The sequence below is a fragment of the Agelaius phoeniceus genome, chromosome 6, assembly GCF_051311805.1.
Source record: "Agelaius phoeniceus isolate bAgePho1 chromosome 6, bAgePho1.hap1, whole genome shotgun sequence".
NCBI lineage: Eukaryota > Metazoa > Chordata > Aves > Passeriformes > Icteridae > Agelaius > Agelaius phoeniceus.
The window spans coordinates 58,343,443-58,370,802 of NC_135270.1; the positions used below are offsets into that span (position 1 = coordinate 58,343,443).

A 27,360-nucleotide genomic window follows, 5' to 3' on the forward strand; every position below is an offset into this window, starting at 1 on the left:
TCCACCAGCTGGGCTTCTTAAGGCTCAGCTGCATCATCAGCACACAGTACAGATGTGAAAAATAATTGGTGGCTTGGAATTTACAACAGATCTGGAGATGTATCTTCAACCTACTGCAACAAAAAATTCTGCACTGGATCATTCTAGATCAGTCTAGAAAACAGTTGCTTATATCAAATATGGGTGATGGACACAAAAACAACTACGTAGCTTCTAAAATACTCAAAAATGCTGTTGAAATAATTATCCAGTGAAGAGTGTTTCACACAGCACTATCCATTTGTTTACATGCAGATTCCTTTCACAGGACACCAGTGCCCTACTATACTGCCCAGGAACAGGCTATGTTAGGCTAATCTGAATGGCCATGAAGCAGGCAGTTCTGGGAAAAAGGGAAAGGCAAAATAAAGGGAAAGGCAGAACAATAATTAAATGCAAACAAGCACCACATACATCTCCACACCCAGTCAACCAAACTCTGCATTCAGGCAGAAGTGCTGTGCCAGCCCACGAAGTGCAAACTCCCAAATTTTACTTTGTTGAAGTTCATAGGGAGAGAAAGGAGGGTGGCCATTCCAGCAGGGTACTTTGTGTCCCAATACCAGCTGAGCACTGTCCTGAAGGGACCCTGGGTGCCTCAAGCCCAGCTGGGTGTTGCATGTAGCAACTGAGTGGACCTGCAAAGGGTGAAACAGCAACCAGGCACGCAGGGGTTTGCAGGAATGTCAGTGGCAAACCTGACAGAGGCTCAAAAGTACAGTCTGGCTGCCTGGGGAGGAAGAGGAGTGGGGACTCCAGAGCAGCTCACAGCTGCAGGATGTCCCAGCAGCATGGGAAAGCACTCCCAAAGCAGCACATCCCACACACACACCACGCAGGAGCAGAGCACCTTACCTTGGCACTGGTATCCCTGCTTCCCAAACACGCCCCTGGCCAAGAGAAAACATGGACACAGTTCAATGGGAAGGATGGTCATCTTGCAGATTGTTTACAGAGGGCAGAGCCAAAATGCAGGAGGATCCCAAATTATCAGATCCCATGGCAGAGCTGCCCAGCAGTAGGGGTGCAATCCAGCCCAGGGGTGTGAGAGCACAGGGAAGCACTGCACAGGCACGGCTCACAGGGCAGGCTGTCAACATGCCTGTATTCCCCATATTCCCCCTCACTCTCATTTCTCAGATACCTCACTTCATTACAACACACACCATACATATTACACTGATCCCAGCAGCCCACACCCTGTTATTATTTCTCCCACTCCATGTTCTTTTGAGGCATATCTAGGTTTTTCTCCTTGCTCTGCCTACTCCTCCACGTGCATCACTTCACACCTCTCTGATGGCTTTTCTGTTCTCAGGAATTTTCTCTAAACTTTCAAGCAACTGTTTTTTTTTTTCCTCAGTGTAATCTCAACACTCCACTCCAGTGAGTTGGGTCTTTCTTCACGTTGCTTCATATTTTTTTTCCCTTGAAATAAGGGGAATAATCTGTGGTTACAAGGGAGGGACACTGCCACATCCCCACACCAAGCCAGTTTGCTTTCAGCATCCAAGATACACATCACCTCTGGCCTCTCTGCAGCATAAATGTACCCTCCCAAACCTCATAGCCAAAGGCATCACATCAGAGGCCCTGGGTAAAGTCCTAAGTGACATTCAGGACTGGGGGGGGTGCCTTGTCCCCACAACACAAAGCACTGGGGAGCCCTGTGCCAGGGTGTTTGGGCTGCTCTTACCAGATGAACTCCCTGCAGTGAGAGCAGTAGGTGGGCTGTCTCAGGTAGGTGGCCATGAACTTGTGCCCGTTGACCTGGTGCACCCGCCTGCGCATCGCCCGCTGCCGCTTCCGAGTCAGGTTCTTGAAGATCCGGTCCCTCTGCAGGGTCCCTGTGCAGGGGGAGGAGGAGAAAAAAGGACAACAAAACATTGAGGTCATCACACACAGTTCTTGCTTCTGGTGTTGCTACAGCATTCAGTATGGGCCCTCAGCCTAAGGATGTGGACCCAGAGGTGGCCATGGAGATGATGCCAGGGCTGGAGCCGCTCTGCTGTGAAGAGAGGCTGGAAGAGCTGGGACTGGTCAGCCTGGAGAAGAGACAGCTCTGGAGAGACCTTAGAGCTCCTTCCAGTGCCTGAAGGGGGCTACAGGAGAGCTGGAGAGGGACTTTTGACAAGGCCATGGAGTGACAGGACAAGGGGGAATGGCTTCACACTGAAAGATAGGAGGTTTAGATTGGATGTTTTGAAGAAATTAATGACTGTGAGGGAGGTGAGGCCCTGGCAGAGGTTGCCCACAGGAGCTGTGGCTGCCCCATCCCTGAAAATGTTCCAGGCCAGGCTGGATGGGGCCTGGAGAAACATGGTCTAGTGGAAGGTGTCCCTGCCCATGGCAGGGGGTTGGAATTAGTTGATATTTAAGATCCCTTCCAACACAAATCATTTTATGATTCTATAATAAAATGCTTTCAAAAGCCACAATTACATCCCTGATTTAGAAGTCAGGGGACTGAGGTCTTGAACAAGGATGGCATCTGGAGCAGGTACAGAACTTCACTGCAATGTTCTCTTTAGCTCAAAATTGTATTTTTTTATCTAGAAATATCTGCCTTTTCCTATCTTCCCCTCACTCCTCTCCCATGTTGAGACACGCCAGTAAGCTATTAACTCACAAGATGTAAATAGACCAGAAGCTCAATGCTAAAGAGTTGTTATAACTCACAGCTTTTTGGGCAATAACTCCTGAAAACATGACTACACATAACCAGCTGACCACCACCACACCTGCTGAGTAAAAGCAGTGCCTTTCTTTGAGATCAGTGTTCATCCACCTTTGGTATTCTCATGCTACATTTCTTTATCACTATTTGCAGCATTTTTACATGCTTCCAATACTTCCTGTGTTGGTAAAAAAAAACCATAGGCTACTTTCTCAATGATGGCTAGTTCTTTGATATGTGCCACACAGCTTCCTCTAAAGGGTTCATTTTCCAAACGTTAGGTAATATTTGATAGTTCTAGAAAGCAGGCATCTAGGAACTGCTGGCATTCAAATCTGAATTGTACCAAAATAAAATTTAATTTTAGAACAGAGTAGACTATTTCAGTTAAAAGGGACTTACAATAATCATCCAGTCCAACTGTCTGACCACGTCAGAATAGACCAAAAATTTATGTACTTTAAGAGCATTGCTGAAACATCTCTTAAACATGACAGGCTGTGGGCACTCACCACCTGTCTATGAAGCCTTTTTCCATGTCTGAATCACCTCTCATTAAAAAAATGCTTCCTTATGTCCAGTCCAAACTCCTCTGGCACAATTTAATATCACAATTTAATTATCTATCAATATAATCTAATCTTTTTACTGAGTTTAGTTCAGCCACATAACAATTTCCTAGCAAAGCTCAATTTACACAAAACAAGTGTCTCTCCAAGGGCATGAACAGAGCTCTAGATCAAGAAAGACATTCCCATTTTGGGAGCAGCTGTCCAGACTGCATATCCCAGCCAGCTGGTCTCTGGGATCCTCACACAGACCTGGGCAGACTCAGCTGAGATTCCCAGATCAAAGCCTCATCTGGGGCACACTTGCCTCAGAAGAAAGAAATGAAATTTTTAGTTTTCAAGTTAGTTAATTTGCAAAGTAAAGGCTCTGAAAACAAGTGCATTTTTTTGGGGGGGGGACAACAAACCAGTCTGCCAGAAGTGACTGTGCAACAATGTTCTGTGTTCAGGACTCTTGTTTTGAGCACGGACTGGACACAAGACCAAAGCCAGCTCCTGCCAAACCCTCTGCATGGATATAACTCCACAGGAAGGGACAGGTCTGTGAACTCCCAGAGCAGTGGATTAGCAGCAGGACCCAAACACAGCTGTCACCCTCCCACTTATCTTCCCACAAAAAGGGGGCAGAGCAATTCCCTGCTTTCAACTGGCTTTGCTGATTAACCACTGGGGGGAGGGGGGTGCTGGAAATAGAGGAAAAGCTGTCAACCTGATCAAGGCCTGAAATGCAGGAATCCCACATCACAGGCATAATTCCTGGTGCTCTTTGTAGGAGTCAAGATAAGGGAAATCATCCTGTCAGTACTGAGCCCAGCCACTTCAAGGGGCTGTGAGCCACAGGATGTATTATTCCTCTTGGTACTCTTGCTACAGGATTAGAAGCAAAGCCAGCCATAAAGCCCAAGGGTTTTCTGCTGAGTTCTCCCAGCCATTTGTGCACATGTCCCTTCCACAGGCACTGATGGAAACCTCCTACCCAATGGCATCACTGTGACACAGAGCATGGTTTGACCTTAGGACAGCTTGCATTTATTTTTTAAATGGAAGTGCATGCTCCATGTTAGGATTTTCCCATTTCAACACACCAAGAAAAAGGATGTGGTAAGGCTGATCCAAGCATTTAACAGAAACCTGCTTTCTTCAGTGCAGAGCTCCAAGCAGCTGGGCACAGAGTGGCCCAGAAGAGCCTGCCTTTGTAGGGAAGTGCTTAAACGTGTGTTTAATTCCCACTGAGGTCAACAGGACTCAGGGGACCACAGGAATTACCAGCCTGGATCAGAACATTGGTCCATGTAGTTCAGCATCCTCTGTCAGTGGGCAACCAGAAACACATGACAGCAAGCTGGAGGAGCTCTGCAGCTGGGAGATAATTTGCCTCTTTCCCACACACAAGATGTCATTTTGATCTCCAGAAGCGAGGTCTGATTTGTGGAGGTTTAATATTCCTTTCAAACGTTCAACCATCATTGCACAAGTTCAACTGCCTTGCTATCTGCCATAGGAAACAAGCCCAAGAAGAACCTCAGGAGGTCAACCAAAAGGTCCTCTAAAAGGAAGATGAAGACACAGTTGCTTTGCTGAGCCTGAGCCTCCTACAGCTTCATGTGAGAATAAAAAAAAAAAAATCCTTATGGTATTAGAGAATGCACCCAACTTCAAATTCAAGAGATCATCACTTTGATCTAGGTTTAGGCAAACACATAAATGTTTTTCCTGAATCAGGGCCAAACACCTCAACTGGCAAAGTGTCCTGTAGGGGTGTTCAGCATGCAGAGGAGAACTTCTGAGGCATGGAAAGGGAAGCACAGGGCTTGAGTGGGTGGTGAGGACCTGAGTAAATCACCTAAAGAAGCAATCCAGTTACAGGCCTGCTCCGTGCCAGCTGCTCCATTAAAAGCCCAACAGCTAATGCCCTTTAAGCCCCCATTTAGCAGAGCTAAAAGAATATATTCCCAATTTAGCTCCTACAGCTTCTGGTTTTTTTTATGGTTCCCATCAAGAACCAGCATGGGGTAATCACCTCCCTGGAGCTCTCCCATGCAGTGCAGACCACACATGGCAAGAAGGAACCAATCCCTGGCACCAGGAATAGGGGACAGTCAATGACAGCCTGCAAAGCCACCCATGGGACACTGCTGTGCATCCCTGTGGTTTGCCCAGTTTCAGACAGACTGCAATTTTGAAACAGTTCACAAAGCCCAAAAAATTACAGGCACTTGCTTTTTCCTGGGCTGCAGAGGGAGTCTCCATGCTGCCTGCCCTGGTGGATCACATCCAGGGCCAGCCTGAAGCCTCCTCCCTGGAGCTGTACTTGGCTTCCATCCCCCATTCTCCAGACACCCAAATCCCACAGCACAACAGTTCCATCTTGCAGACCTGCTTGCCATTAATGCACATCCCCAAGTTGGGGTATTTTCCTTTACTAAAAGCTGACTCATGTTTAAAACACTCCTCAAATTTCACACTTTCTCCCACTTCTTGGCTGTCAGACCCTGCTAATGTTCTGCTGATACTGCACATCTTTCAGGTGATCCTCACACCCATGCTTATATTCAGCTCAATTTATGATATAACAAAGCTGAGCATTACTAAGCAGGTTTCAGGAAGGCCTGGATTACTTTCCACATGCCATCCACTCTTTTGGGCACTCTTCTTCCCATTTCCTGGTGCTGGCTCAAGTGAAAAGGAGAGGGAGAGCCCAGCACAACCTCAGCCATACCTTGAGCCCAGGTGTAGCTGCAGGAGACAATCCATCACATGATTCAGTGGATCTACATATACAACCACATCCCACAGAATAAATCCCTCTGTCTCAGGGCTTGGGTGCTCATGCATCCCACACACCACACCATGGAGCTGGCAAGTTCAGCCCTCCAACAAGTTGCAAGTGATTTTGAAATGGTGAAACATATGGCTACCAAAACCTCCTTCCTCCCAACCAGCAGGATGGCAGTTCCCCAGCTCACACCCAGCACATCTGCTCAGCAGGTCCCAGCGCCACTGGGTGAGAGGCTGTGGGCAGAAATCATCCACCAACACAGCACTGAGCCTGCTAATGGAAAGGCCAAGAGAATTGGGATTGCTCAGCCTGGAGGAGGCTCTGGGGTGACCTTAATGCAGCCTCTCAGTACCTGAAGGGAGCCTACCAGGAATCTGAACAGAAACTCTTTGCAAAGGTATGTAGTGCTAGGAGAAGGGGGAACAGATCCAAACTGAAAGAGAATAGATTTAAATGAGTTATTAGGAAGAAATTCTCCCTGGTGAGGGTGGTGATGCCCTGGCACAGGGTGCCCAGAGGAGCTGTGGCTGCCCCATCCCTGGCAGTGTTCATGGCCAGGCTGGATGGGGTTTGCAGCAGCCTGAACTAGTGGAAGGTGTCCCTGCCCATAGAAGAGTGTTGGAATGAGGTGATCTTTAAGGTGTCTTCCAAGTCAAACCAGTTTGTGATTCTGTGACAATGCAGCAGCCCCTCATGCCTCCCATCCTTGGTGTCAGAGGATATAAAGCCTTCAGTGACATTTTCCCAGCTCATGTTTTACATTCTGGCCAGTTTCCTATAGGATACATATTTTCCTTCTGGTCACAGAGAGTATTTTGCAAAACAAAGCCATTCTAGACAATTAAAGAAACCCAGACTTTTAAAAGCCTCTGTCCTCTGGTAAAGCAACAACCACCATGAACAGTTCAAATGTCCAAATACTGCTATAAAAGCAGACAAGTAATAGCTCAGTGAAGGGAGGTTCCACATCCGTGGTTCAACTGGGACATCAGTAACTATGGGGTATCCACTGTGCCTGCCTATGTGCAAACCTTAACTACAAAGTTCAACACTAAAAAGCCTCTTCCCCTTCCCTTCCTCTGCACTCACACTGAACATGTGTTTATGGCAGTGGAAATTATACATGCAGCGGGAGAGGAGAATAAATAACCCACCAAGTCATCTGAGGACAAAGGCAAGCACCAGCACATCCTCACCCACCCAGCAGCCTCTATCCCCACCCCACCTGCCCCCTGAGCTTGCTGGGCAGAGATCCCTCCTTTCCCCCCTGCCCACTTTGTATTCCAGGGGGTTTTGTCAGGCAAATCCTTACAGTGGTGGTATAACTACAGCAGGGACACAAGAGGAAGGGCTGCAGGATGAAATGGTGTGTTTGGAACTGTTTGACTCGAGTCAGGTCTCATCTGCAGGAAGTAAATCCCACCGTGCTGCTATTGACCCCTGCTGTAACAGCAGCACAGCAAAGGTCAGCCAGGCACCTCCTCACATGTGACAGTGCCTAGTGCTACACTCCCACATGCACCATGGTATTTTAATTTGGAAGAAATAAAGATATCTTTTAAAAGCAATAGAGAGATACAAAAGATATTTTGTAAAAGCTTTAAATCAATAATGTTAATAAATAAAAACTTAATTAAGCCTTTTTTTTATCAGTACCAGGAGCAGTATACACATTTTCCTCCCCTAGGAGCACTGCAGGCAAGCTCCCCTTGCACTGAGTGACACACAAGCACAGAGCAAAGACCAACCACTGATTTTACTGGAGTATAAAAATCAAGATAGAAGATTAAGAGATCCTTCACCTCTTACAAGCACTCCAGCACTGAACAACAATCTCAGATCATGCTAAATGCTCATCTAACTCATACCCTAACAGTGAGTAGTAGTGGGTGTTTTAGGAAAAGAATACATAAATCAGATCAAGCAAATGAATTCACCCCCCTACACCCTCCAGCTATCAGTATGTAGGTGTTCTCTCAATATTTACCTAACAGTGGGCTTCCTCACATCTACTGAATATAAACTGAGGCTAAAACCAATATGTTTATTTTTGTGGCTGGAAAACATGTAAGTTATGACAAAAATCCTTTACTAAGGTTTTGCATCTTTTAAGCAGGAGTTTTATCACCATAATCCTGTGGATGGTCAAAACCATGGGAAGCTTTGCTAATTAAAATGTTATAAACACAAACACACCATTGAAGAAGTCTGACAGCCTGACCCTGAAAAGGGAAGCAGATTTAAACATCCCATTCTGTTTCCCTAACATTAGTGCTGCAGAGTGAAAGCCTGTGTTTTTTTAATTACAAAGCTTTTCTTCAGTTCCTCTCAAAAGTTAAGTTGGATGCATAACTCAGCCAGGTGGAAAACAGCCACCTCCACAAAGAAGTGACCACATGGGCTTTGTCTCCCAGCAGCAGTGGATCCTTCTGCTGCCTTTGCCAGTCTGTGCACAATCCAGTCTCTGCACTCTGGTTCCAGCCCCAGGAGAGGCTCCTTGCAAAGCAAACATGTGGCACATCAGACACAGGCTGGGACCTATGTTTGATCCAGCTGCTGTTCTGCCCTCTGAAACTGGATGAAGTTTTGTGTGAAGATCAGAGAAAGAGCCAGCTAGGGCTGGCAGCACTTTGCTGTCTTCCAGGACTTCACAGAAAAGCCATGTTAAGGGCAGCTCATCTTTTGAGATGCCAACCTGTCAATATTGTCTGAAAGAAGGAACAATGACGCTCTGAATCCAAAAAAAAGTTTTCCCCACTCAGGAGTACGAAACAACACTATCAGCAGTCTTGGAAATGCAAACATGTAATCATCCCTGCATCAAATCACACAGAACTCTGCACTGGAGGCAAGACCTCTGTCTCTTGTCCAAGGGCTGAAGCAGGGCAGATCCATCTTCCTTGTTGTCTTGCCAGATCCAGGACATAAATTCATCTCAGCTCTCAGTGATAGCAGCATTTGAGGACTGAAGGATGATGTTTCAGTGTGGCAGCAATGAGAACAGGATCAGTGAGGTTCACACAACAATACTGGTGAGCATGACAAAAAAAAAACAACCACAGGCTTATTTCTAGAATTCCACAATGATGCCAAAGCTCTGGTAGTACCAGTAGCTAAGACAGAAGAGCAGCTTTTGGGGGATCTCAGTTTTCTTCAGCCTCTTGGGCTGTGGCAGCAGAGGGAGAGCAGGACAGCTCTGCAGCTCTCCCAGTGTGTGGCTGCTGGGAGCATCCTCATCTTCAGGAGGGGAGAGGGCTGCAAAGCCAAGGGTGCAGCCCAGAGCTGGGGCTGAGGCAGGAATAGCTGCTTTTTATCTGTTTGCATAACTTCTGTGAGAACAGGAGAGAGCAGGAAGAAGGCAGCTTGGGAACCTCTAAAACAAGTATTTTTCTGCCTCTTCAAGTCTCCCAACCAGTTATGAACAACATGCAGGTTATTTTGCATAGAGTTTTAATCCCAACTGCCACACAGGTTTTCAGACGTGCACAGAGCAGCTTTTCCACATTTGTTATTACATGACTTTTCTTGGAAAAGTTTCTCTTTTTTCCCCTAAGAAAAGTTGGTTTTAGACATTTGCTTGCAGATGTTGACAGCTCTGAAGCAAGGCACCACAGTATGTTGCACAAGGCTGAAAAATGTCAGTGGAAAAGCCTTTCCACTCAGTTCTATAGTGAGTAACCTTACCATTCCATCTCTGCAAGTTTTTGCATTCATTTGCAAAACCTCAGGATATATTTGTTTGCCAGGCTCAAGCAACAATGGCAAAGAACCATCTCAGCTGGCACAGAGAGGAGACTCCAGGAGAAAAGGATTTTATTTAGAAATCAGAAGGGGGATTTGAGGGAGAGAAGAGAAATCTGAGCACGGAACTGAGCTTGTCAGAGCCCCAGACTGGCACTGTGACCAGAATGCCACCGTGTATCTGTCCTTACCCAGCAAGACACAGTTTCAAAAAGCAAAATAAATTAGTCTGCTTGTATCCCAGACAGGTGCTTCCCTCTGGCTGAAGCTGAACATGGTCTTCCAGCAGAAGCAGAATGTAAAAGTCACCCCAGCCCCACTGTTCCCTCCTCACAATGGAGCCCCCTCCCTGCCATCTCAGACCTACCTGCATTCACCTGCTCCATAACCCACTCCTGTCACACTGACCTACATAAGAACAGACAAAAAAACCCCAACAAAACCCAAAACACTTCTCACTGCATCAGAGCCTTAACAAACTGATTCCTCTCCCTCCTCCCCTCACAATTACAATCATTACTATTTCCTTGGGCTTAGGCAAGCAAATTTCCATTGTAAAACCTCCTGTTGGTCCTTCCCACTTACTAAACTCAAGAGAAAAACGTTGAGATGTGATTTACTAGGGAAGGAAACCATTTTAATACATTATTCATTAAAACCAGGAAAATAAAACTAACAGAGCAACTTTGATCTTTGCCATGATTAATTCATGTGCCAGAAGCCCTCTGATTTAGAAGATCTCAAACCACACTGGCTGCAGAAGTAGCAGGAACAGAGTGACAGCATTTACAAGTCAGAGCTCCCATCACTTGTGCAAAATCCTCCAGAAAAGCAGAATTGGTGGCAGGGAGATCCTGAACCCCCCTGCTCCTGCTGCCGGGGGCTCCTGCTGTCACAGCCACCAGCAGCTCACATGCTGTGGGTGCTCCCACAGCAGGGATCACAACTCACTCCTGGCAGGCCCTGCCCACACAGGGAAGCACGAGATCCAAGTCAAACCTATTTTTAACCAAGTGCAGCTTAAAGCTGTTTTTCAAGTGGATGCTCTGGGGACATCCCCCTTTTGGGGCACAGGGCAGCTTCAGAAGTTGGCTGCTTTGGTATTGAAACAGGGGTGTTCACACAATGTCTGACAATCAACTACATCTGCTGAAAACTCACATTTTTATGTCCAGACAGTGTAGTTTGCTAGAGACACAGGTTTAAAATCAACCTCAAAAGAAGGAGGAGCAGGAGAACACTCTTTATGGAACACAAAGACAATCACACAAAGCAACCAGGATGAACAAAAAGCCAGTTGAGATGGGAATATCCAGCAGCTTGTGTTCAGAGGGTCCCAAAGTTTTGCAGCATCTCCACAAATAAGTAACCATGTTACTCAACAAGCAGCCATCCCTAGGATGAAATCTCAAACCTTCCTCACCAAGGGCACCGCACTTTTCTCCATGAGAAAGCAAACTGGATCCCAAAGCACAACTGGAATCTAGTCAGGAGCAAAGTACCTGGGAAAGCTAATTCAACAGGACAAGTTAAACATTCCCCTTTTTCTGCCACTGGCACCTCTGACTGCTGTCATGAGAGGCCTCAGCTTTTCCCCTGGAGCTGCACTGGCCCTGGGCTCGCTGGGCAGGATGATCCACACCTGAATCACCACCCTGCCACACCTGGATTCTCCTGGTGGACTGGTCACCCCACAGCTGAGGAGCCAAGTGGTCCAGCAACAAGCTCAGCTCTGATCCCACAGCTGACCCAGGAACTTTGGAGATTTCCATGTGGCAGCTTGCCAAGGAGGCCTCTAATTTCCACAGCCCTAAAAAGCAGGTTGTTTACCAGGCTGCTCTCCCACGCAGGTTCCCACACACCATGGGCTGAGTAAGACACTGCCACAGCAGAGCATCTGTCAAGAAAAATAAATTCAGCCTCTTGTATTCCCAGTTTATTGGGAAGAGCTCTGCCAAGAAGCAGCACCTCTTCTCATCAACACATCCCCAATTTCCCTGGCAATGCAACAAGGAAATGCTCAGTGCTCAGGCTGGGGATGGCACAATCCATCCTGAAACTTCTGCAGATGGCAGGGACCATGAGTGCTCTGGCCCTCCCAGTGCCAGGGGATTACTGGGATTTCCCAGAGGGATTTCCCAAGGCCTTCAGGGAATGAATGCAGTTGGCCCCAACAGCTTCCCAGCAGCTAACACAGCCAGACCTGATTCTCTCCCCTTCCCCATCTCCTCCCAAACATGGTTTTCACCCTGCAATACATATTTCTCCACTTCTGAAATATGTCTCTGGGATTTCAAAAGCAGATGTCCCAAACCCAAACAAATACAGCTTTAAAAATGCTGGCTGCCACATGGAGAGGGTGCTGCTTGCCTCAGCTCAGGCTCATAGAATCATAAAGGTTGGAAAAGACCTCCAAGATCATTGAGTGCAACCTTTGACCAAACATCAGATTGTCAACAAAACCACAGCTCTGAGTGCCATGTCCAGCTGTTTCCTGAACACTTCCAGGGATGGTGACTCACCATGAGACTGCTTGGCCAGTCTGGTGTCAGCAGTTCCATGATTGACATCAATTTCATTCTCCCAAAGAGGTGCCCCTTTCCAGCAGGTGTAAGAACAGCAGTAAATTCATACCCTGCCTCCCCATGGGCTCTCCCATCTCACTCAATTAACAAAAAAGTAGATGTGGGTGAGCAGGAAGAAAGTCACTTTCCCCAACAGTTTGTGAGAGACACCTAAAACCTGTACCTCACTTCATCTGTTTTCCCAGCCCTTCAATGGGGAAGGAACACTTGAGGAGGGAATTTGTTTAGGCTCAAATGACAGGAGATGAAAGGCAGCCCGTGGTTTGATGGTCACAACAGCTCTCACACAGGTTGAAGCAGTTCTCCCCCCACACAGCACCCTGCCTTCCCACAGAGCCATTTTCCAGCCACAGCATGGGACACAGGGATTTCTCTGCCATAGCCTTCATGCTCGAGTTGTCATCAGCCCTTTTAGATGCAACTGGACCCTTCCCTTGATGGGCTTGTTTTTCCCACTTTGCCTCCCATTCACAAGTGAAACACAGAACCAGAGTCAAAGCAAGCAACAACAGGAGTAGGACTAGACTGAGGCCATCACTCAGTAGGGACTCCTCAACTGAACACCTAAGAACTCTGAGCTGGGCAGGCTGGACAAGAAACATTTTTCTGCCTTTATCCTTGCTGACTTGCAAGTGTGATCTGCAAGTCTGTACTGTGAACATACAAGAAGGACACATTTTAGATGCAAAAATTCAGCATTGCCTGACTTTTGAGAGTTTTATTTTCCAGTGATATCCTTCAAATGAAAAGGTTTCTGGCTCTAGGGCAATTTCCTCCATTTTATAAACAAAGAAAGTTATTATTGGAAGCAAGTTCATCTGCTGGAACTGCAGCAGTCTCCTTGGTCCTGGCTCAGCAGCAAGGCTGTGGTTTTGAACACACAGCTGCAGGGAGAGAGGAGAGCACTACCAGGAGAACACACTTGCCAGGAAAGGACTCTGCTTTAGTGTGGGATCAGTGCTGCTGACAGACACACATGCTCAACAAGTCTGGCAGCTAGACGGCAGAAAAGAGCTGAGATTCTGGGATTAAAAACAGTTCCAGGCTCTAGCAAGAAGCTGGCTTTGATGGTCACAGCTATGCTGCTGCTGCAGCCTTTCCCTGTCCCCTGCAGCTCCTCTACAATCCCCTCTGTCCATATTCTCTCCTCCTCCCACCTCCTTTAACCTTTTGGGCTTCTTTTAAGCTGCTTCCTTCTGACTGCTCCTGCCCATACCCATCCATCACCACTGCCCAGACCAATCTCCTGCCTCCTTCTCTCTCCTTATATTCCTTATCTCTGTCCTTCTTCCAGACCTTTATGGCTCTATTTCTTCTCCAAGCAACTTTTCCCAGTGTTTGCACCATTCAGTGCCCCTGTCCCTTGTCTCAGCAGCTGGGGCAAGGAGAGCAGGACACCTACTCAGCCAGACCTCCTACCTTCCTCCCTCCTCTGCATCACTGCTGGGGCTCCCCTCCTGCCTCACTGCAGCACCCAGGGCAGGGCTGAGCTCAGTCAGGGGCAATTCTGGCCCAAAACCCAACCACAGCCCTGCTCCAATTTCCCAGTCCAGATAGCTGGTGCAGAACTGGCCTCACTCAAGGCAGCCCCAGGGAAACCCAAGAGCATCCTTTTCAGACAGACAGATTTACCTTCAATTATGAAACTGCCTCATTATTCCCTCACCTGCAGCCCCCAGCAGTGCTGGCAGTGCCAGGAGCAGCAGCCACTGAGGTGGCTCAGTGCAGGTGGTGTCCACAGCCCCCCAAGCCATGCTGATGGCATGCAGTTTATCCCACACCACAGATGAGTAAATATTCCCCAAAGACAGCAGACAGGGACAGCAGAAGCTTTCATCCTTCCCTCTCTTTCCTCTGCCAAGCTTGAGGTCACCCTGGCCAAACAACGTCAGGATCTCTTTGCTCAAAGCTTTGTTTTGATTCAGCTTTTCATTCTGGAAAACAAACAGAATCATTGCTGCTGAAGCACTCCAGGAAACAAAAACAGCTGGCACTGAAGAGCAGGAAACTCATTATTTTCTGCTGGGCATGGTCTGGAACAACCTAAAACAGAAGTGTATAAATTGCAAGTGTGAGTATTCACCTCCTAAAGCACCACTAGAAGATGAGCTCTGATTCCTGCAGCTCCATGACAGCTCACCCAATGCTGAACACCCAGCTCTGCCCTTGGTTTTTTGGGACATGTTGTCCCCCTCCAGTGAGGTGCAGGGCTGAACTGCACAACCCCCTCACCAAGCAGCAGGACTGATGCTGCTGATCCTCCTCGTGTCTGTGGAGCCAGAGGGACCCTTGGGTCTCCCCAGGAGCACTCACCATGCCTGAGCACCTCCCAGGTAAACTGAGGGAATTAAACACTGCAGCACAAGAGCACTTGTTACCTTCAGGGGACAAGGACTCTGCATGCTGGACAGGCTGGGCTGCCAGGCACCCAGACACAAGGAAAACCCTTGACTAGGGTGGTACCACCTAAATCAGGAGTTTCCTCCAGCAGCCAGAATTGAGAGACTCAGATATTAAACTGGATACAGATATTAAATTGGATATTAATTTGATAGTTGGTGGAGCTGAAGGTATATGTAAATACATATATATATAGTGAGAGAGAGAGAGATGGATGAAAAAATGAACAGCGTGGCTTTGTTGGTATTTTTTTCCCTGTAGTTTCTGGCACAGATTTACAGAGTGACCCCTGGTAAAGCACTGAAGCTTTTGGACAGCCATTTACCTATTCCATCAGTCAGGCACCTCACAAATTGTGGTCTAGGGAAATTCAGGCACAGTCTGAGGTGTGCTACTATCAGGGCATCCCCTTCATCCCAGTCCAGGGTATCATCCAGGTGCCTTCAACCACACTGGGTCCAGAGAGGGATGGCCATGAAGCAGCATCAGGGTGCAGCAGCCAGGGCTGTGCCATCATCCCTGGATCCCAGCACTCACCTCCTAGAGCTTCATGTTCCTCTCCTTCCATCCCACACTCCCCATCCTGCCCCACTGCAGCACAAACACCAGCTCCAGCACAGCCCTGTCCTCCAAGGCCAAGGAGGTTTCATCTCCCCTGGGAACTACCATCACCTCTTCCAGGAGCCACATGAAAATAAAGCAGAGCAACCTCTGTTCCTCATTACAGCCAGGAACACTGAAATCCCACTGATTGCAAGCTTGGGTATTTATCTCTAGGTTTCAGAGCCCAGACAAAACACAGCCCACTGAGGAAGTGAAGTTAACCCTGATATTGCTGTTTGTTGCATTTTTACAGTGCCTGGGTATTTCTGCAGAAGGCAGATCTGGGCAAGTCACAAATTACTGACAAAAGCCTCCTGGCCTTAGACACACTGCAATAGCTGTGGGACTCACATGGACCATTTGCTGAAAAATAAAAGTAGTCCTGTGGATATGGGGCAGGCTGGGGTGCTGTTCTCCTCCTGCCTCTGCATCACAGGCTCTCCATAAACACCAGGCAAATCATTTCATTTCCTAGGGTCTGGCTCTTCCTGCTACCAGGAATAAACAGCTTTGTTTGTTTACTTCCCTATTGAAATATTTTTTTTTCCCTGTGAAAATTCAGAATTTAACAAACTTGCCTTGTTTTGTTTCCTTTTTTTTTTAAAGGCAGAGAGACACATGTGAGATATCAGAGTTCCAGGGTGTAAGTTCTCTCGGGTTCTCTCAGCAATATTTACACGTGAAATGCAATGTGCACATTTTGAAAGTTTCACTTTGAAATACAAAAAAAGAAGAAACTCATGGAGGCTTCAGGACAAGGACAGAGCTGCTCTTGCTCCCCCTGCTTGGCTGATAAACCTCTGCTGGGGTGTGCAGAGTGTGACCTCCAGGAGATCAATACCTGCTCAGGACTTCAAGATCATCTTCTGGAAACTTTTTACTCTTTAACCTGGCATTTTATTTTTTAACCTGACTGAAATCTTTCAGCAAGGCTGGGGATCCACTGAAGTTCTCCAGCCTGCCCCACAGAGATCCAGAGCATTTGTGGATTACATTCCTGGTCCCTGCAAGGGCTCAGTCTTCTCAGGGCACACTCAGGATATATTTTCTCCCCCATGGGACTCAAAACTGTCCTGACCTATCTCCACCTGAAAATGCAGAGCTGAATCAACATGGAGTGGATCTGGAAATCCCTTGCCTACAGCACAGAGGTGTGACAAGTGTAAAGCACTGAAAAAGCTTGTAGATACTGGAAAAAAAATACAAGAGTGCAGAAATGCAAGTCTCCTGCTGGTCTCTGCCACATAAGACTTTGGGCTAGCCATTAAAGGCTTCCATGTCCTCAGACTGTGAACCAAAGACAGCAGAACTTTATCTTATTCTGCATTGATATGTTCAGTTTGGACCAGCAGGTCTTCTAGGTGGTGGCTACCACAAGCTTTAAAACTCTGCTAGAGCCAGTAAACCAAAAGAGAAGAGTGGCCCAAAAAACCAGGGCATGAGAACAGGGCATTTTTTTAATCCTGCTTGCTAGTTTCCAGTATTTATTCCCTTAAGTGTAAAAGATGGGCTGAAAGCAGTCATTATTGCAGTTTATAGAGAATTGGTAAAACTCTTTTTCCTCCCTGTTGTGCAAGAACCTGATAACAGACCTGTCAATAGAAATTTTATGGGGCTGAGGAGCTACATTATAGTGCAGAGCAAGGATCTTGTTAACACAATATTTATGTTCCACTTGACACTTCAAGGCTGCAGATCTTTAGTGGTACCTGTCAGAGAAAACATTATTTCTTTTTAAAAACTTTGTGTTAGAAAAATGTATTCTAAGAAAAATGACAGCAAAAGACCAGGAGTCTCTGTGTTTGAGGATAAACCATTTGAATGTGCCAGCTGCAAAACAAAGAAGCATTTCCTGGTCCAGAAACAGGTTTGGGCTTCCTGAACCTGCTTCTTAGGTTACCTGTAGGTAAGCAGGTTCAGCTTCCCCCTTGGGGGGATGGAACTAGATGATCCTAAAGGTCCCTTCCAATATGATTCTATGATTCCTTGCTGCTGCAAACCCTACCAACATGAAATATTTAGTAACAGGTGCTATATCCACTCTCACTTGGCTTTTCAATATTTTTGTCTTTCTATTTCTTGCCCAGAACTCAAATTTGTCATTGTCTTTACAGACACTGAATGAAAAGAAACAACCATTACTTATTTTAGAACGATGAAATTAAAACTGAACTTCAAGCCAGAATTATAATTTTGAGTGACAATGTGAAAAAAAAAAGGCACATTTCAAGAGTTCAAAGCACTAAGATAGAAACACTCTGTTTTCTACAGGACTTGCTTCATTAATTAATTCAGTCAAACACTTCATTTGTATTAATTTAATTAGCTTTGCTCAGAATTGAATAGGGCAAACAGAAAGAGAGGTGGCAAACCGAGGGCACCTTGCAGGCAAAGCTGTGAGGGGACTGGGCTGCTCTGGGACTCCAGGGGAGAGGTTCAATCCATCCAGGCACACACCTGGGGCCTCTCAGTGTCCAGCCTGACCTTGCTGCAGCCAAACAGCCTGGCCCAAGCACCATCACCAGCTCTGGGGAATCTCTTTTAACTTCTCACAGGGCCCCAGAGGCACAAACCACAGCAGGGATTCACCACACTCACTGCAAGGATTTTATTTTAAATCAATCATATCCTACCCAAGAAGAGCTAATTCAGGGTTTGCTCTTTCACAGCTGAAACCAGTATTCAGTGGGAAAAGCAACAAGCACTGGGGAGCAGGTCTGAATTCATGCCACCAGCTGAGCAACACCCTCTGGGGCACCTCAAGAGCCCTGCATGTGTAAGAGAGCAAAAAAGCAGATTTCCTCCCTTTAAAGAGGGCCTGCAAGAGGTGAGATCTTGTGGATTATCTCAGAGTTCCTGGCACACACATGGATCACAGGGAGGGAGGGAAGCAGGACTCTCTGGGTTCTGTTAAACCACAGCTCCTGCAGTCCCCAGGGCTGGGCAGAGCTTGGTGGGGTCCCACACACTGCACCCTGCTCCTGTTTCAGCTCCTCAGCTGACAACACAGCCACAGCAAAAACACACCTCAGAGAAGGCACATTCACTGTTTTTAAGAGAGCAGAAGCAAGGAGACACAGAGACAGAGGTAAGGAATGCTGAAGACACTCTTGTGGGGGGGAAAATCATATTTATATCCAGAGTAAAAGGAATAAGAAAGTTTTCAAAAGGAATTGTATGACTTGAAAAAAATTTGATGACTTGAAAAAAAAATCCTAAAAGGGTGAAAGAAAGACAACCCAGAAAAGAGTAAATAAATTCGTTTGAGAAGAGGCAGGAAATCAATCCCTAAGCAATGCCTGAAGCCTGGCAGGCAGAAGTCAGTCCTCACCTTCTCTATAAAACAGCCTGGACTGGAACAGCTCCTGGGTCAGTGAGGAGATGGCTGGGGGAGAGGTGCTTCCCTCCACCCCAGCTGGGTGCCAGGGCCACCAGGGATGTGTCACCCTGGGGAGCTCAGGAGTTGGACTTTGCTGACCCTTGTGGGTCCCTTCCAACTCAGAGAATTCTGTGATTTCTGTGAGAGGTAACCTCCTCCCAAGGTAAGGAGATTTTCATTTTAATTTTGCACTGGTTGCTTTACACAGGAAATGTCAGCTGAATGAGGGTAGTTAATATAATCAAATACAGCTTAGCACAGCAAGTATATCCAAGCAGAGAAAATAAAGAGAGGCAGGTATAATTTCTCTAGGCTTCCCTCACTTCCTATTGCTCTGTTCCTTTCTTTTGCTGAAAAACTACATGTATTTTCAGCACATCAAACAGGCAGATCTCCCTGCCTCAAAACAGCAGGGTAGCAGTGATGGACAGAAGAGCCATATGGGAACCTGCAAAGAACTGACCCCTTTGCAGCTGCATGTTTGCTATACTGCCCTCACATCCTGACAGTCCTCAAATGCCTCTGTCAGACTCCCAGGAGTCACATTCTGCTCCCCCATCCCTGCTGTAGGTGAGCAGAACCAAATTAAGGTTTTGGTCAGAAGAACTTTTGATCAAACCCAAAAACCACCACTCCTAAAGGTAAAGTCCAAGCACCACCAGGACTGCCTGTTCTGAGTAAGCAAAACAGGATAAACAAAATAAGGCAGTCTCACATGGGCATAAAACCCCAGTCTCAATTGTTTTGTTGGGAGCTTTTTGGGTTTTGCTAATTTTTATTCTTATCCCCCCTACCTCCTCCCTCTCTTTGCCCATTTTTTTGCCTTTTACTTTACTGGAGGTAGACAGTGGTACCTGAGACCCTGTGAATTTGGCTATTTCCATAACCAAAACAACCAGCTCAGCATAAGAAGTCATAGGGAGCAGGAAGGATGTGGCAGTGGCTGCCCTCCAGATCAGGGGAACGAGTGGGAAGCCACTTTTTGAGCTTTCAAGTCGTGAATTATTCTCAGACTTTTTTCCAAAAAACCCTTACAATTTCAAATAGCATTCAGAGCCTCCATTCTTCCAGCAAAAGAGACAAAAGCAGAATTAAATATGATATTATGAACAAGACCTCTCTGTGTATCAGAGGGAAACCCCTTCTTCATGAATACCTCCTTTACCCAATGACTGGGAAAAGTCAGTACCTGCAATCAGGCTTGCCCTGGATTAAGACTTTTTTTGGAAACTCTAAATGTGACCATACATGAGAACAACCAGACAGGAAAAAAACCCAAGAGCCACCTTTGATGTTCCTGTTCTGTAAGTCTACACATCCTCAAGAACAACAGAGGAAAGAGAAGTAAATTATTTCCAACGTTTTCCATTCCCCTCGGAAAGCAGTAGCTGTACAAACATCTGAGTTCTGCATTTCTCATCTCTGAAACCTTGTTAGCAACATGCTCAGCCACCAGCACAGGTCTGAAACACACTCTGCATTTATGCTCATGCCCACCATGCTTTAAATGGCCAAGCATGACACTGCTGCATGTGGATACACACTGGGATGTAAGTCAGTAAAAGCCCTCCAGTTTCTTCTCTTTCCACCCCTGGCTCTGTCATAGGACATTAAAGCAAATTTCTAACACCCTTTTCATCCCTGCAAGAAATTCCTCCAGGCCTCCCCAGCACACCTTGGCATTCCCCTGTTCTCTGGTTACAAATACAGAGATTTCCTGGCTTGCTGCAGCACAGCTCACATCCACACTCATAACTGGTATCACAATAAACAACAGGGATATCAAAACCATCACACTATTAAATATAGTTACCAAAAAAAAAGACTGCCCAGATACTTTTTTAGGGCAGCTGTCACACTAAAAACTTGCAAGCTTCCTGTGCAAAGTGAACCCGGGAAACAGAAATGGTCATGAAGTAGATGTGAACAATTACAGAACAAAACCCATCCAGATGTTTTAAACATGTTCCATTTTAAACATGCTCTGCCTTCTCCTCAGCTTGCCCTTGGAGAGGCAGCCAGGTGAAAAGCACCAGTGACAAAAACAGCCTGTCTGAAGGACAGCTTCAGGGAAATAAAGCAGAGAGCACAACCAGCGAGCTCCCCAGGTCTGAGATCAGAGCAGAGGGCACCACAGCCCCAGCTGCCACCAACAGCCCCTTCCAGATTTCCCCCATCACTCAGAAAACCTCAGGCACACCCCAGCATGTGGCCCCTGAAAAATCCAAATGCCTGCACTGCTCTGGAACTGATGGCAGGGACACAGAGCAGTGCAGCTCTGAAAGGAAACAAGCCAGAGCAAGTCCCTTACCTTCTGTGAAGTTTCCTGAAAGAGTTATGACAACAAACACTTTGCCTTCTGGCTCCAAATCCACCTGAAAAAAAAGGAAAGGAAATGTTAGAAGATTGGTTTCTTTGAGGCAGAAATTTGATAATATTTGAAGGTGTATATATTCTCATGCACACCTTAATTGGAAAAAAATAAAAAAATCAAGCATCTGGTGCCCAAATTGTTCAGCATTCAGGGCTCCATAAAAAATAAGGAAATTGAGTCCTACATTTTCCTGGAAGTGCTGAACAAACTCAGCCTTACTAGAGAAAAAATAATTTAAAAAAAATAAAATACAGTTAATAGTGTTCCAATTTGTAAGATGAATGAAGCAGGACTAACACTGAATTCTCTGAAAAGATCCATGTGCAGCTGTTTCGAGAACTACATGGATATTTCCTCTCTATTATATTTTATCTCAGTGAAATTGTTTCAGTCTCTCAAAATACCATCATTGCTGAGGCAAATGCTGATTTCTTACATAAATCACCTTTTGGCCTTAAACCATAGCAAATAGAAAATTGTTAGTGCTGTTACCTAAGGACTTCTTGTCGTTTAATCTAAATTAGATAGAGATAGAGATACAGAACATAATTTTAGGGATCAGAGATTCAATCCCAGCATCAGTCAGCCTGTCCTTGAAAGAAAGCATGTAGTTTTTGGTGAGTAGATTTTTCATTTTGAGATACATTTTTAATAAAGGTCTTGCTTTTAGTGTTGTTTTATTCTTTTCTATTTACCAGCTAAGGATTCCTGACGTTTGAGTCAGGCTGTCACACAGAAATCTCACTTAAAAAAACAAAAAGAAAGAAGTAACAAGGCACACCCTGATTTCCCACAAATTTCAAGGTAAAAATTAGCACAGAGGAGCATCACACCTCGTGGGTATGGATCACCTGTGCAGAACTTTGAAAATGGAGATTTCTGGGGGAATTACTGGATTGCTGATCCAAACCCTCGCTGCTCCTCCTGTGCAACCACAGAATGATGAGCTCAGGCTGCCTCCTGTACCCTGTGAGCCCTTTGATTCCTCTCCAGTGTGAACACCCAGCACAGCACTGAAATAAACCCCCAACATCAACCTGAGCTCCCCAGGCCAGGGCTGTGGACCACCCCTGACCCAGACATTTGCTCCTGGTTTCCAAAAACCGCTGCTGCCATGAACCTAACAGGCAGTAATGTTAAAATACTGAAAAACAGAAAGGTGAACCCTGAACAGAAGCCAAACAGCCAAGCCAGAAATGGAAGCAAAGCACCTGCACAACTGTAGGTGTCTGAGCTGGGCTGACTCTGCAGGGTTAAGGAACAGAATGCTGACACAGCCCAGAGAAAACAGCCTTCTGGGGAAAGTGAAGGGGAAGCACAGCCAGCCATACATTGCCCTAGCCCACAATTTGTTGCTGAAGTAGAGAAATTGTTATTTAAGCTGCTGGGGATTTGTTAGGATGAGCAGAAGAAATATTTTCAGGAAAAAGAATGAGCAAACATCTCATTCACATGATTCCAGCTATGGTTGTAAGGTCCACACACACACTCCTATCAGTGGGACACAAAAGAGGGAAGCTACAACTGCTTGGGAAAATCCTACCAAAATGCTGATTTTATGGACACTACATTCTCCATTATGTAAAAAACCATAATAATTAAAATCAGTCTCACAGGGAAATTTTAAAGCAAATATTTAGTCTTGACTCAATATTAATTTTTGTCCTTGTTTGCACTGCATATTACACTGGTTTCAGGAAGCTGTGTTTGAACAACCCTCTGCCTCCATTAATATTGAAGACATTTCCCAAGTAGATTTCAACTCCAGCAATATCATGCATCATTTTTGCCTAAATTTCAGTTCCCTGGAGGGATGTGCAGCTTTTTAAAGAGATAGTGCCTTCCAAAATATATAATAATATATAATAATATACAATAATGCAAATTGATTTATGGGATACCAAGAATTCAGGTTTTATGGATAAAATCCTTACTTACTTAGGTTTCCAAAACCATTCTTCAGTGCTTATCATTTTCCTGCCAGTCTCCATACAGGATATATCAGATTCCTGCTTCCACAATGACAAACAGGATCCTTCCTCCCTTTTTCTGACACATGGTATCTCTGCTGGGATGTGGAATAAATCCTGCACTCCTTATTCAGTCTTGAAAGCAAAGGATTGTCAGGACTCAAGCATCTGGGATGAGGCCAGGAGATGGAACAAAAGCATCATCCACCTTCAACACAGGACACAGACAAAAACTGGCCCAAGTCCTGACACACCTTGTTCTCCACCTCTGCAAAGAGGATTCCTCTGCCCCTAGCACAGCACAGTCCTCTGCCTACAGCAGTCTCACAAAACAGAAACAAACTAATTCAGAAAGCAATAGCAGGAGATTTATGAGGGTTATAAAACAATCTCTCTCCCCTCCAGACTCCAAGATTAAAGACCAGTCAAATCCCCTACACCTACTAAGCAGCTGTGCTCATGTTGTACCACAGTCCAAGAGCACTCAGCCAAGAGGACTTGAGCTACACTCAATATCTTCTTACAGAACATCTAAGGGGGATCTAATTAAAAATTACAGCTGAAAGGCTCCAAATGAGGCTGAAGCCCCAGCCTGCCAGGAGCTGCTGAAACTTTGGCACAGCAACGCTGATGGATGCAGGACCAATGGGGAATCCTTATCCTAGACAAGGGTTTAAACCAGACAGTCGTAAGGGCTTCTCTAGTCTTAAATTGATAGCAACAGAACAACAAAAGATAACATACCATGAAATGAAATAATAACAGACCACAGGGAAAAGTGGCTTTTGGGCTTGCTGTGATCTCCTTTAAGGATGAATTTGACCAGCTAAGTAGCAGCCAACTCGGTACCTGAGATAACTCTCAGACATGTGGAACGCGCCCGAAACAGAAAATAACGCCTGACCTAAAAACCTGAAAGGAAAATGTCTGACCACAGAGCTGAGCTGGCCTGAGAAACATCAGCAGCTCCCCAAGAGCAGCACCTGCTTGACAGGATGTGCTTCCCACCATCATGGGGACACCAGAGCCATGGCCACACTCCAGAGTGGCCCCGTGCTGGCAGCAGCTGACACCTGTGAGCTGCTCACACTTGCTGGACCCACAGTGCTGGTGCAGCCCCACGAGCTGAGCTGGGTGTGAACAGCCAGCACCCTGCTCAGGCCCTGGGGGTGACCCCAGGCAGCTCTGCAGCACAGCCCTCAGTGCTCCTGCCCCTGCTTCACACCCTCAGCATCACCTTCACACCCTCAGCACCGCTCTCAGCCTTGCAGCGCAGCCACAGTTGTAGCACACGCTGTGGGAAACTCTCCTGACACAGCAACTGCAGCCAGAGCTGAGCACGCAGAAATTGTCCAGAACCAGCTGAAACCAGAGACCCACAGAGCAGGAGTCTGGCACTCCACTGTGGCCCCAAAAGGAAGAACTCCTGATACCAGCCCTCCTTCAAACACCTTTCCAGTCACCAAAGCACTTCCAGCACCAGCACCTACTTTCACTGACAGAGAGGGCTTCTCACCGTGTTCTGTTACTTAACAAGACCTGAGCACCTCAAAAGGGAGCAGCTGCCAAAGGACTGGCCCTCCAGCCATGGAAGGGATAACCCGAGCTGGGCTGGCAGCCCAAGCCCTGACTCCATGCTGGCACAGCTCCAGGGATGCCAGTACCTCCCAGCACCAGCAAACACCCTCAGGATCCAGCCTCCCAACAGCAGCAGGGGTGGAACACAAGCACCACGCAGATGCCCAAGTTTTGCTCCTCACTTCTTCTCTGTTTTTCATTTCCCAGCACTGACACTAAAGGCAAAGCCCCTACATTTTTACAGAGAAACAGGGTGTTGCAGTATTAATCTTGACAGAGTTGATAAAGTCCAAAGTAGACCATGAAATCAGTTTGGGTCAACAAAGCAGCTGATATTCATTCTTAAAGAAAGCAGGAGAGGCTCAGAGAAGCTCAAGAGCCTGAAGGCAGCACAGGTGATGCTCAGGGGGAACTCCTACACCATAGCATAAGAGAAGTGATACAGGAATGTAACCATCCATATGCATTTGACACAATCATCAAAGGGTAATGTGTACAAAGTTTCCTAATGCCAAAGATCTGGCATGGGATAACTTATTTTAGGGAATCACAAGCTTATGCCTGGAAGGTTTAGTATCAAAGCCAAAGGAAAGTCCTGTTGTATTGGGAGCAAAGGAGAATTATGAAATTCTATGCATGCCTGTTACTGTGACTGCTGTGAGGTGCAGTGATCTCAGAATAAATCAAACTAAACTGGTGGTGTGCAGCATCATACCACTGGCAGGCAGACCTGTAAACAATCATCACCTTACCCCCTCCTCTCCAGAACTTTCATCCTCAGCCTGGTTCCCCAGGGAAGAACCAGGGGGAAAAACACAGACTTTCTGGCTGGTTTAGAGGTAACTTGGCCAAGTTTTAGCTCACTGGGAGAGGAAAGTGTGCTTATCAGTGTAGTAAATCCTTTAGTCACCCTCAAGGAAATGAAGGCAGCACGTTGGTCCACAGCACAAGGGGTGGAAAAGATCAACTGCTGGAGCTCAGCTGTACCTGTGAGAACAGCACAGGATTTTGGCCCAGAGCTAAGCACACGCTTTAACTTCTGCTGAACTTCACAGCCCAACCAGGGAAAACAAGCACTGGAGGATTTTGGCAGGCAAGCTGGAAAGGGGCAGGCAAGGATGAGGAGTTCAGCCATGGCTTCATTACACCTCCACTGTGAGGCACAGGCCTCTGCCAGGACACCGTGCTGGGAGTTAGGAACTGCACTCCTAACCCAAACCACTCACATGGTGCCCCATGCCTGAACTTGCTGGGATCCTGCTGCTCCACGTGACTTCAAAGGGAGCTGCCAGGGACTGGTTTCCCGCAAGGAGGGGCCCCAGTGAACCATCTCACACACCTTCCCCAGGAAAGGGCTGTGCTGACATCCTTCCCAACAACAGGCCAGGTGTTATTGACTCCCCTTCTCTGCATTACAAAAAAAGAAATCAGTACAGGAGCAGAGCAGATGCAGGGAGACCAAAACAAGGCTCCATAATCACATGCCTTCCCTCATATAATAAAAACTGGCCGTGCGTGATTCATCAATGGAAGAGGTTTGGAAAACAAATTCAGAAGGAGGGTAATCTCTCAGGCAACATATCAACACCCAGCTGAAGCATCCACTGAACTTGAAGAGCAGGTAGAGTGAGTTGGCCTCTGAGAGAGCCCAGCCTGCCCCAGGAAAGGATGGGAAGAGGCAGATCCAAAGGGTGCCTGCCTGCAAGTTGCTCACTCTCCAAAATCAAGATGAGGTAGATAAGGTGGGCCTCCAGGATGAAGAGACATCTTCAACACTGCACCTGGCAAAAGCACTACATCTCACAAACACAAGTTTATAAGATTTTTTTTTCTCCCCCTCCCATCCCCTCAACAGATAATCCAGTCTGAGAAGTCCAATCTGAAGCACATCAGAATCAGTGGGAATCTTTTTATTGTGTTTGGATCAGACACAGGAGATGACTGTGTTTACCCTGGAGCCTAGAACATCCCTTCTGCCATTGCTGCCCTGTCCTTCCTTCCCCACAGGCACAATCCATACCCATCCTAGAAGTACAGCCTTTTTCTGAGGCATGTCAATGCTGACACGGCTTCAAAAACAGAACAGGCCAGACACTTGGAGTGAGTAAAGCAAATATAAAAGCTACCTAGGGACTTCATTAGCTTAATTAAACAAGTAGCTATATCTTTTGACTTCCTACATAATTTTTAATTTTAATTAACAGAACTGCATATGTAATCAGTCGTTTGTAGAGGCAATTCCCAAGGCTCAGTCGAAAGAGCTGAAAATTTGGGTTAGGCTAGAGCTGGTTTTTCACATGCCTCTAGTTATTTCTTGTCATCTTTCTTGTTTTAAGCTCTTACCAGATCATGCTTATGGAATGTCAGATCTTTCTGTATTTTAATAAGGCAGCACCTCCTTGGACAGGTCAAATGGCAATTTTCTCAGCCAAATACACAGTGTCTGGATTAATCAGTCTCTCTTATACTTTTTGAGGCTGACAGACACCTGCCTATCAAGTCAGACACCTTTGAAAATCCTCAGGGCTGTCTAGTATAAAGGGGATTTTGCATTTCCAGACCAACACATTAAAGTGCTTTTCCTACAAATGCACAGCATGCACTTTTTTAAGATTCAAATTAGGGTGCCTAAAAAAAAATAAAAAAGCAAACACACACAACAGGGT

General features: G+C 46.3%; 1 protein-coding gene across 1 annotated transcript in view; it reads right to left on the minus strand.

The window, feature by feature from the left end:
• PRKCH (protein kinase C eta) overlaps nt 1–27,360 on the minus strand; it is a 113,649-nt gene that overhangs the window by 65,651 nt on the left and 20,638 nt on the right. Inside the window, exons 2-4 of the mRNA XM_054634500.2 lie at nt 21,084–21,147; nt 1,736–1,886; nt 895–929 (exon numbers count right to left, since the gene is read on the minus strand). Of these exons, the coding sequence (XP_054490475.1) occupies nt 895–929; nt 1,736–1,886; nt 21,084–21,147 (250 nt within the window). The remainder of the gene's footprint in view (nt 1–894; nt 930–1,735; nt 1,887–21,083; nt 21,148–27,360) is intronic.